The sequence below is a fragment of the Pristiophorus japonicus genome, chromosome 15 (assembly GCF_044704955.1).
Source record: "Pristiophorus japonicus isolate sPriJap1 chromosome 15, sPriJap1.hap1, whole genome shotgun sequence".
Taxonomy (NCBI): Eukaryota; Metazoa; Chordata; class Chondrichthyes; family Pristiophoridae; genus Pristiophorus; species Pristiophorus japonicus.
Window position 1 is genome coordinate 31,954,530 of NC_091991.1, and position 11,612 is coordinate 31,966,141.

General features: G+C 51.2%; 1 protein-coding gene across 7 annotated transcripts in view; it reads left to right on the forward strand.

The window, feature by feature from the left end:
- Positions 1-5,914: 5,914 nt before the first annotated feature.
- Positions 5,915-11,612, forward strand: part of xpot (exportin, tRNA (nuclear export receptor for tRNAs)) — a 62,676-nt gene continuing 56,978 nt past the window's right edge. For 3 of the 7 annotated variants that reach the window (XM_070900279.1, XM_070900285.1, XM_070900286.1), the window contains exons 1-4: positions 6,065-6,149; positions 7,546-7,668; positions 10,979-11,061; positions 11,254-11,310. In XM_070900279.1, coding sequence (XP_070756380.1) covers positions 7,609-7,668; positions 10,979-11,061; positions 11,254-11,310 — 200 coding nt within the window. In that variant the 5' untranslated portion in view covers positions 6,065-6,149; positions 7,546-7,608. The other 4 variants (XM_070900281.1, XM_070900284.1, XM_070900280.1 and 1 more) reach the window with 4 other exon arrangements.

Below are 11,612 nucleotides of genomic sequence, written 5' to 3' on the forward strand. Positions count from 1 at the left end.
CTCCCACAAACAGCAATATGACAATCAAAAAATAAACTTTTTTTGTTATGTTGATTGAGGGATACATATTGGCCAGGACACCAGAGATAACTCCCCTGCTCTTCTGCGAAATAGTGCCATGGGGTCTTTTACATCAACCTGAGAGCAGACGGGGCCTCGGTTTAACGTCTCATTCGAAAGACGGCGCCTCCAACAGTGTAGCACTCCCTCAGCACTGCACTGAAATATCAACCTAGATATTTGTGCTCAAGTCCCTGGAGTGGGACTTCAGTTTTACTCATTCAAAAATTGCACATGAAATCCAATAAAGTTAGAGCAGGTTATTAAGGCCATATAGAATGCAAACAAAGCACTGGGGTTCAAGTTTTTTTTTTAAAAAGAGGGATAGAATTGAAAAGTTATGTTAAACTTGTATAGAACCTTGGGTACTGGAGTACTGTGAACAGTTCTGGCCTCCGAAAACAACGTATTTATATGGCGCCTATAATGTAATAAAACGTCCCAAGGTGCTTCACATGGGTATTATAAGACAAAAAAAAATTGACACCGAGCCACATATGGAGAAATTAGGGCGGATGACCAGAGGTTTGGTCAAAAAGGTAGGTTTTAAGGAGTGTCTTAAAGGAGGAAAGAGAGATAGAGGGGCGAAGAGGTTTAGGGATGGAATTCCAGAGCTAAGGGTCTAGGCAACAGAAGGCATGGCCACCAATGGTTGAGTGATTATAATCAGGGATGCTCAAGGGGGCAAATCCCCATTGTTTTTCTAATGCAAAAATTGCACATGAAATCGAAGAGAGTTAGAGCAAGTTAATAAGGCCATATAGAATGTAGTCCCGGTCCCGAAACAGAGAATTTTCTGAACCACGGGAGGTCAGTGCTAGTGATCACTGAGTGAGGGAGGAAAGGCAGGGAATGTTGATTGGTCATTTCTCTATCTGTCTCAGGTCTGATGCCCCTTCACTGCACCGTCAAGTCCCACAATTCAGAAGCAGAATGAGATGCTGAGCGTCAAAGGAGTGCTTAACAGTGAGCTCTAAGCCCAGGCCCAGGAAAGTAGCAGTTCCACAAACTAATGCCAAACCATGGATGTTTCCGGACCAGAGCGCATCAACCTATACCAGAACTGAGAGGTTATACCCATCAGGAAAGATTGGACAGGCTGGGGCTCTTTTCTATTGAAAAGAGAAGGCTGAGGGGTGACCTAATACAGGTCTTTAAAATTATGAAAGGATGAGAATTTTTAAATCGAGGTGTTGCTGAACTGGAAGCTAGCACAGGGGTGATAGGTGAATGGGACTTGGTGCGAGTTAGGACACGGCAGCCAAGTTTTGGATCACTTCTAGTTTAGGTCGGGCAGAATGTGGGAGGCCAGCCAGGAGTGCATTGGAATCGTCAAGTCTAGAGGCAACAAAGGCATGGATGAGGGCTTCAGCAGCGGATGAGCTGAAGCCAGGGCGGAGACGGGCAAAGATACGGAGGTGGAACATTCGCTATAAGAACAGAATAGGAGCAGGAGTAGGCCATTTGGCCCCTCAAGCCTGCTCTGCTATTTAATAAGATCACGGCCTATACCAAGGAGGACTACGTAACTAAGCCTAGGGCTGTCCCATGAATGGGACTGATGTCAACCATATATATTTTTTTATTTTAAAGTTAGGCATTTCAATGTATTCTGTAACGCTTTAATTCAATCTTACACAATTGCTGCCAGCAGCACTGCCATTTAAATTAACCTGCAATAAAATGTCATGTTTTGACAAAGAAAACATAACATAAATGCAAAGTCAGTTAAAAACAAATCTAATGATGTGCAACCTTAACTTAGTCAATGGATTTGTGGTGCGCCATTGGCCATAAACTATTGACACTGCCACAGACAAAAGAAAAGGTATTTCACTGATGTTACTGGTAAAAGATCATTAATAGTAAAGCTTCGAGTTGATCTTTACCTCTCTGGATGTGGCTGCGAGAACTAGAGAGATCAGGTATTAGCAAGAAACCTTTAGAAACCCCACCGATCCAGGTAAGTTAACATTGAGGATATGGACTTGCACTGAACTACAATGTAAGCAGAGTCATGGTAATGTCTTGTGGATGAGACGTTAAACCGAAGCACGGTCTGCTCTCTCAGGTGGACGTAAAAGATCCCATGGCAATATTTCAAAGAGAAGGGGAGATATATCCCCGGTGTCGTGGCCAATATTTATCACTCACTCAACATCACTAAAACAGATTATCTGCCCATCATCATATTGCTGTTTGTGGGAGTTTGTGGTGCGCAAGTTGGCTGCCGTGTTTCCACACATTACAACAGTGACTACACTCCAAAAGATACTTCATTGGCTGTAAAGTGCTTTGAGACGTTAAGTGGTTGTGAAAGGCGCTAAAGAAATGCAAGTCTTCCTTTCTCTCCCCCTCGCCCAGTCTCTCTCTCTCTTCCTTCCCCCCCCCCCAGTCTCTCTCTCTCTTCCCCCCCCCCCCGATCTCTCTCTCTCTCTCTTCCCCCCCCCCCGATCTCTCTCTCTCTCTCTCTTCCCCCGCCACCCCCCCACCCAGTCTCTCTCCCCCACCCCTACCCACCCTCTCCCCCACCCCCTACCCACCCTCTTCCTCTCTCTCTCCCCCCACCCACCCACTCTCTCTCTCTCTCCCCACCCTCTTCCTCTCTCTCCCCCCACCCTCTTCCTCTCTCTCTCCCCCCACCCACCCACTCTCTCTCTCTCTCTCTCTCTCCCCAGCCACCCCCTCTCTCTCTCCCCACCCACCCACCCTCTCTCTCTCTCTCCCCCCCCACCCACTCTCTCTCTCCCCCCCACCCACTCTCTCTCTCTCTCCCCCCCCCCACCCACTCTCTCTCTCTCTCTCCCCCCCCCCCACCCACTCTCTCTCTCTCTCTCCCCCCCCCCACCCACTCTCTCTCTCTCTCCCCCCCCCACCCACTCTCTCTCTCTCTCCCCCCCCCCACCCACTCTCTCTCTCTCTCTCCCCCCCCCACCCACTCTCTCTCTCTCACTCCCCACCCACCCTCTCTCTCTTCTCTCCCACCCACCCTCTCTCTCTTCTCTCTCACCCACCCTCTCTCTCTTCTCTCTCACTCCCCCCCCACCCACCCTCTCTCTCCCACTCCACCCACCCTCTCTCTCCCCCCTCCACCCACCCTCTCTCTCCCCCCTCCACCCACCCTCTCTCTACCCACCCACCCTCTCTCTCTCTCTCTCTCTCTCTCCCCACCCACTCTCTCTCTCTCTCTCCCTCCCCACCCACCCTCTCTCTCTCCCTCCCCACCCACTCTCTCTCTCTCCCTCCCTCCCCACCCACCCTCTCTCTCTCTCTCTCTCTCCCTCCCCACCCACTCTCTCTCTCTCTCTCTCTCTCTCCCCACCCACTCTCTCTCTCTCTTCCCCCCACCCTCTCTCCCCCCACCCACCCTCTCTCTCCCTCTCTTCCCCCCCCAGTCTCTCTTTCCCCCCCTCCGTCTCTCTTCCCCCCCTCCCCCAGTCTCTCTCTTCCCCCCCCTCCCCAGTCTCTCTCTCCCCCCCCTCCCCCAGTCTCTCTCTCCCCCCCCCTCCCCCAGTCTCTCTCTTCCCCCCCCAGTCTCTCTCTTCCCCCCCCTCCCCTCCCCCAGTCTCTCTCTTCCCCCCCCTCCAAAGTCTCTCTCTCTCCCTCTCTTTCCCATCTCTCTTTCCCCCCTCCTCCAGTCTCTCTTTCCCCCCCCAACTCTCTCTCTCCCTCTCTTCCCCCACCGTCTCTCTCTTTCCCCCCCTCCCCCAGTCTCACTCTTTCCCCCCCCTCCCCCAGTCTCTCTCTTTCCCCCCCTCTCCCCCAGTCTCTCTCTTTCCCCCCCTCCCCCAGTCTCTCTCTCTTCCCCCCCCACCCCCAGTCTCTCTCTCTTCCCACCCCACCCCCAGTCTCTCTCTCTCCCCCCCCCAGTCTCTCTCTTCCCCCCCCCAGTCTCTCTCTCTCTCCCTCTCTTTCCCCCCTCCCCCAGTCTCTCTTTCCCCCCCCAACTCTCTCTCTCTCTCTCCCTCTCTTCCCCACCGTCTCTCTCTTTCCCCCCCCTCCCCCAGTCTCTCTCTTTCCCCCCCCTCCCCCAGTCTCTCTCTTCCCCCCCCTCCCCCAGTCTCTCTCTCTTTCCCCCCCCTTCCCCAGTCTCTCTCTCTTTCCCCCCCTCCCCCAGTCTCTCTCTCTTTCCCCCCCCCACCCCCAGTCTCTCTCTCTTTCCCCCCCCCACCCCCAGTCTCTCTCTCTTTCCCCCCCCCACCCCAGTCTCTCTCTCTTTCCCCCCCCCCACCCCCAGTCTCTCTTTCCCCCAGTCTCTCTCTCTTTCCCCCCCCCACCCCAGTCTCTCTCTCTTTCCCCCCCCCCACCCCAGTCTCTCTTTCCCCCCCAACTCTCTCTCTCTCCCCCCCGTCTCTCTCTTTCCCCCCCCTCCCCCAGTCTCTCTCTTCCCCCCCCCCCGTCTCTCTCTCTTTCCCCCCCCGTCTCTCTCTCTCCCCCCCCGTCTCTCTCTCTCCCCCCCCTCCCCTCCCCCAGTCTCTCTCTTCCCCCCCTCCAAAGTCTCTCTCTCTCCCTCTCTTTCCCATCTCTCTTTCCCCCCTCCCCCAGTCTCTCTTTCCCCCCCCAACTCTCCCTCTCTCCCTCTCTTCCCCCACCGTCTCTCTCTTTCCCCCCCTCCCCCAGTCTCACTCTTTCCCCCCCCTCCCCCAGTCTCTCTCTTTCCCCCCCTCTCCCCCAGTCTCTCTCTTTCCCCCCCCTCCCCCAGTCTCTCTCTCTTCCCCCCCCCACCCCCAGTCTCTCTCTCTTCCCACCCCACCCCCAGTCTCTCTCTCTCCCCCCCCCAGTCTCTCTCTTCCCCCCCCAGTCTCTCTCTCTCTCCCTCTCTTTCCCCCCATCTCTCTTTCCCCCCTCCCCCAGTCTCTCTTTCCCCCCCCAACTCTCTCTCTCTCTCTCCCTCTCTTCCCCCACCGTCTCTCTCTTTCCCCCCCCCCCTTCCCCAGTCTCTCTCTCTTTCCCCCCCCCTCCCCCAGTCTCTCTCTCTTTCCCCCCCCCTCCCCCAGTCTCTCTCTCTTCCCCCCCCCACCCCCAGTCTCTCTCTCTTTCCCCCCCCACCCCCAGTCTCTCTCTCTTTCCCCCCCCCCAGTCTCTCTTTCCCCCCCCAGTCTCTCTCTCTTTCCCCCCCCCCACCCCCAGTCTCTCTCTCTTTCCCCCCCCCCACCCCCAGTCTCTCTCTCTTTCCCCCCCCCCACCCCCAGTCTCTCTCTCTTTCCCCCCCCCACCCCCAGTCTCTCTTTCCCCCCCCCACCCCCAGTCTCTCTTTCCCCCCCCAACTCTCTCTCTCCCCCCCCTCCCCCAGTCTCTCTCTTTCCCCCCCCCCCCGTCTCTCTCTCTTTCCCCCCCGTCTCTCTCTCTCCCCCCCCTCCCCCAGTCTCTCTCTCTTTCCCCCCCCTCCTCCCCCAGTCTCTCTCTTTCCCCCCCCCCTCCTCCCCCAGTCTCTCTCTTCCCCCCCCCCTCCCCCAGTCTTTCCCTCCCCCAGTCTCTCTCTTCCCCCCCTCCCCCAGTCTCTCTCTCTCCCCCTCCCCCAGTCTCTCTCTTTCCCTGTCTCTCCCCCCCCCCAGTCTCTCTCTCTCTCTCTCTCTCTCCCCCATTACACACCACCCCTTCACTCTCTATGAAGACCACAAAAGTGAATAAAGGCAATATTCTCGACAAAGTCCTGGAGGCTCCTACAGTTCAGCCATTGATTTTGGAACAACCCAAAATCCCGAGAAGCCGCTCAGGCTCGGCCACGTGGTTCGTCCCCACTTCCGGCTGCCGCACTGCGCACGCGCAGAGGGTGTCACTCCGTAAATGGACCGGATGTCGATTCAGGCTCTGCACCAATCAGCTGCCCGCTCTCACTGGGTCGCCTCCTTGTGGCCAAAGCGCTCGCAGGCGGCGCGGCGCCACGCAGCTCCAGCTCGCGTTATTTGTGGCAAATCTGTGACTTGGCGCTGCGGCAATCGACGTAAGACATTGAGTTCCGGAGGTGGTCACTCCGAGGCCCGCTCCCTCCCCCGGACACTTCCGGCAGAGCCGCGGCCAGAGGCGAGGCAGCGGAGGCTGAGGGGCAGGGGCATGAGCATGAGCATGAGCGCGGCGCCCGCGGGAAGGTAGAGAGGGCGGCTGAGCCGGAGGGAGGGGAAGGAGGCAGGGCGTCTGCTGCTCCCCGGGAACAGACTGTGCTGAGGGAGCTGGGCCAAGCACCCGGCCTTTAACATCCCCCACCCCCTGGCCATTAACCCCCCCCCCCCCGGCCTTTAACCCCCCCCCCCGGTCTTCCATCCTTACCCTCACGCCCAGCCTTTAACATCTCCTCCCCCCACCCCAGCCATTATAATATCCCCCGACTAGCCCCCTGGCCTTTAATCTCCCCTACCCCAGCCGCCGTCTGTAAATGGGAGGATGGCAAACCTACTGTCAAGAACAGGTAATCAGCGACAAGGGTTAACTGTTCATTGACATGTTGATAAACTGGTTGCTGGACACTCACCAGTCAGGGCAGCAGGGAGATGTATGGGTCTGTGTGTGTGAGACCCACTCCCTCCCATCAATATCTCATCGACATCCATTTTACATCCATAAATTATTGATTTAAATGTATCGCCAGTGGCTCAGTTGGTCGCACTCACCTCTTGAGTTAGAAGGTTGAGGGTTCAAGACCTGCTCCAGACACTTGAGCACAGAAATCTAGGCAGACACTCCAGTGCAGTGCTGAGGGAGTGCTGTACTGTCGGAGGTGCAATCTTTCGGATAAGACAGTAAACTGAAGCACCGTCTGCCCTCTCGGGTGGACGTAAAAGATCCCATGGCACTATTTTGAAGAAGAGCAGGGGAGTTATCCCCGGTGTCTTGGCCAATATTTATCCCACAACCAACAGCACTTCAAAACAGATTATCTGGTCATCGTCACATTGCTGTTTGTGGGAGCTTGCTGTGTGCAAATTGGCTGCTGCATTTCCTACATTACAACAGTGATGTACTCCAAAAGTACTCTGGGATGTCTGGTGGTATTGCAACTTGCTCCCCAATGCCAAAGCACCTTCACTGTGGCTTGATATCCCCCCCCCCCCCCCTCCCCCTAGTCTGGAGAAAGAGGCCTCACACTACTTTTAAAGTTGATTTCTCTGTCTGTGTCTTCACTGGCATAGATGCTGAAGGTATGGTTGGCTCAGGAAGTCTAGCTATTGCATCAGTCAGCGCAGAAGCAGCATCCTGTTCCAGCGAAGCCACAGAAACTGAAAATGTTTTGAGATGGTGGCAGAACTGAGTGCATTCTGATGTGTGGGCATCGTGGCTCAAGTAAATAGAATTCGTAGGGAGATGAGCGTCAGTTTGTTTCTGCTGAGTTCTACTATGTTTGAATATCTCCGACGACACTCAGGTCGGTGATCAGCCATGATCTTATTGAATGGCGGAGCAGGCTCGAGGGGCCATAGGGCCTACTCCTACTCCTGCTCCTGTTTCTTATGTTCTAATATGTGCTGTGTCTTTTGTTGCTATTGCTAGATGCCTATAGCCTGTAAATGGGAAGAGAGCAAACCCACTGTGAAAAACAGGTAATCGGCAACAATGGATGAACAAGCTCTTTTGGGTTTGAACCCAAATGCGGATGCCAGTTTCAGACAGAGGGTGAGTTAAGTAAGCGGAAATGAAATATTACGTGATCAGTAATGTAGTTTTGTTCTGTCCAGAGTTCTATTTGAGCTCAACAATTTCAGATCATAACCTCTGCCGCTGTTTTTTTTTCTGACGGCAACTGTTGATGATTCTGCCATTTCCATTTACAGCTCCTCTAGACCCGTCTTTTGTTTCTCTACTTGTTCCATTAGCGTCCACTTTTGCCTCGTACTATCATCCCTTTTGTCTTTTAATCTCGCCTGCCTTCCACCCTATTACAGATCTTCCCCTTTGTTCTTTCCTCCCTTCCCCACTTTCCCTGCCCCTGTACTTACTTAAAACTTGTTATATCTAACTTTTTTCATCGACTTGGAAACATTTCTCACTCCACAGATCATCAGAGTATTTCCAACATTTTCTGTTTTTATTTCAGATTTCTGACATCCGCAGTATTTTGCTTTTATATTTTGTGTCAGGGCAAGATTATAGAAAATTTGTTCAGACAACTGCACTATAAATGTTCCACAAATGAATCACCAGTTGAACATAGTTACTGTACTTTGTATATAAATTATTGGATGTTAAATGTGTGTTTTATTTTGGTGTGATCTATATTTGGAGTTTGGGATGTCTATGCTAATTTTAGAAAAATCATAACATTTAGGCTCTTGCTAAATCTCAAACCTTACGTCCTGTTAAAATGCCCAGTTCCTTGTTTATACTGAGAGCCTGCAGTTTGGATTGCTATATATATTTTCAGCTGTAGCTCAATGGGTAGCACTCTCGCCTCAGAGTCAGAAAGTTGTGGGTTCAAGTCCCACTCCAGTGACTTGAACACAAAAATCTAGACTGACACTCCAATGCAGTACTGAGGGAGCGCTGCACTGTTGGAGGTGCCATCTTTCGAATGAGGCATTATTTAGAAGAGCAGGGGAGGCCTCAGTTCAACATCTCATCAGAAAGACGGCACCTCCAACAGTGCAGCACTCCCTCAGCACTGCAGTAGAGTGTCAGCCTAGATTTTTGTGCTCAAGTCTCTGGAGTGGGACATGACAACCTTCTGACTCAGAAGTGAGAGTGCTACCCACTGAGCCACAGTTAAGCCATAATTCCTGCTTTGGTTTTACAGTGATTTGTGTATCAATGTTGGGAGAGGGCTCCACTGTGATGCCTTCCACAGTTAAATACCCTTTTGAGTGTTACTGTCTGGGTGCCACAGTGTTGGCTGTGGTTCAGTGGGTAGTACACTCGCCTCTATGTCAGAAGGTCAACTCCAGGAACTAGAGCACATAAATCTAGGCTGTCAGTGCAGTCTGAGGGAGTACTGCACTGTCGGAGGCACTGTTTTTTGGATGAGACATTAAACCGAGGTCCCGTCTGCTCTCTCAGATGGACATAAAAGATCCCATGACAATATTTCGAAGAGGAGCAGGGGAGTTACCCTGGTGTCGTGGCCAATATTTATCCCTCAATCAACATAACAAAATCAGATTATCTGGTCATTATCACTTTGTTGTTTGTGGGATCTTCCTGCGTGCAGGTTGGCTGCTGCATTTCCCACATTATATCAGTGACTACAGTCCAAAAGTACTTCATTGGCTGTAAAGCGCTTTGAGCCATCTGGTGGTCGTGAAAGGCGCTATATAAATGCGAACATAAGAACATAAGAAATAGGAGCAGGGGTAGGTCATTTGGCCCCTCGAGCCTGCTCTGCCATTTAATAAGATCATGGCTGATCTGATCTTGGGCTTAGCTCCACTTCCCTGCTCGCTCACCATAACCCTTTACTCCCTTATCGCTCAAAAATCTGTCTATCTCGGTCTTAAATATATTCAATAACCCAGCCTCCACAGCTCTCTGGGGCAGAGAATTCCACAGATTTACAACCCTCTGAGAAGAAATTCCTCCTCATCTCAGTTTTAAATGGGCGGCCCTTTATTCTGAGACTATGTCCCTTCGTTTTAGTTTCCCCTATGAGTGGAAATATCCTCCCTGCAACCATCTTGTCGAGCCCCCTCATTATCTTTTTAAGTTTCAATAAGATCACCTCTCATTCTCCTAAACTCCAATGTGTATAGGCTCAACCTATCCTCATAAATCAACCCCCTCATCTCCGCATTCAACCTAGTGAACCTTCTCAGAACAGCCTCCAATGCAAGTATATCCTTCTTTAAATACAGGGTCCAAAACTGTAAGCAGTACTCCAGGTGTGGCCTCACCAATACCCTGTACAGTTGTAGCAGGACTTCTCTGCTTTTATACCCTACCCCCCTTGCAATAAAGGCCAACATTCCATTTGCCTTCCTGATTACTTGCTGTACCTGCATGCTAACTTTTTGTGTTTCATGCACAAGGACCCCCAGGTCCTGCTGTACTGTAGCACTTTGCAATTTTTCTCCATTTAAATTATAATTTTCTTTTTTATGATTTCTGCCAAAGAGGATAACTTCACATTTTCCCACATTATACTCCATCTGCCAAATTTTTGCCCGCTCACTTAGCCTGTCTATATCCCTTTGCAGATTTTTTGTCCTCCTCACAATTTGCTTTCCCACCCATCTTTCTATCATCAGCAAACTTGGCTACATTACACTCGGACCCTTCATCCAAGTCATTAATATAGATTATAAATAGTTGCGGACTCAGCACCGATCTCCTGGCGGCACCCCACTAGTCACTGTTTGCCAACCGGAAAATTATCCACTTATCCCAACTTTCTGTTAGTTAGCCAGTCCTCCATCCATGCTATAACATATTGCCCCCAATCCGTAACCTCTTATGTGGCACCTTATCAAATGCCTTCTGGAAATCCAAATACACCACATTCACTGGTTCCCCCTTATCCACCCTGCTTGTTACATCCTGAAAGAACTCCAGAAAATTTGTCAAACATGATTTGCCTTTCATAAAACCATACTGACTCTGCTTGATTGAATTATGTTTTTCCAAATGTCCCGCTACTGCTTCCTTAATAATAGACTCCAGCATTTTCCCAACAACAGATGTTGGGCTAACTGGTCTATAGTTTCCTGCCTTTTGTCTGCCTCATTTTTTAAATAGGGGCATTACCTTTGCGGTTTTCCAACCTGCTGGGACAGGGAATTTTGGGAATCCAGGGAATTTTGGTAGATTACAATCAATCAATCTTTCTTTAAAGAATGATCATTCAGGAGTTTGGACGGGCTTGCGAATCTATACCCCAGGAAGGGTCAGCATCTTAAGGAGAGGAGCAAATTTGAGGAAGAAAAAGATCAAGGGTCTCGGTGTATAATCTAGCACAAAAATATTAAACCATGTAATTTTTTTTGAATCCATTCTTTAGGCATTGGCGTATTTTGAACAGCTGAAGATTTCCCAGGATGCATGGCAAGTGTGTGCGGAAGCTTTAGCACAGGGCGTATACAGGTAGGCAATTGCACATTCATTTTGTGAAAATGAGATTTTTAGCTTAATGTTATATTGGGGGTAAATGAAGAAGGTAGCATTGCAAGCTAAGGAGGTTGTAGAGTTTCTGAATTTGGGATGGGTGAGGATTATGAACAACTAGTGTAAAGTCTTCACAAAACAAAACACTCCAATTATTTTTCTTGTCCGCAGCGATGACCATGTCAAGTTCTTTTGTATTCAAGTATTGGAACATCAAATTAAATTCAGGTAAGAGTATGCCGTACAATCTCTCTCGCTCTCGCGCTCGTCGCTCTCTCTGCCCCCCTCCCTCTCTCTCTGCCCCTCTCTCTCTCTGCCCCTCTCTCTCTCTGCCCTCTCTCTCTGTCCCCCTCTCTCTCTCTCTCTCTCTCTCTCTCTCTCTCTCTCTCTCTCTGCCCCACTCTCTCTCTCTCTCTCTCTCTCTGCCCCACTCTCTCTCTCCCTCCCCCTCTCTCTCTCTCTCTCTCTCTCTCTCTCTCTCTCTCTGCCCCATTCTCTCTCTCTCTCTCTTCTCTCTCTCTCTGCCCCAC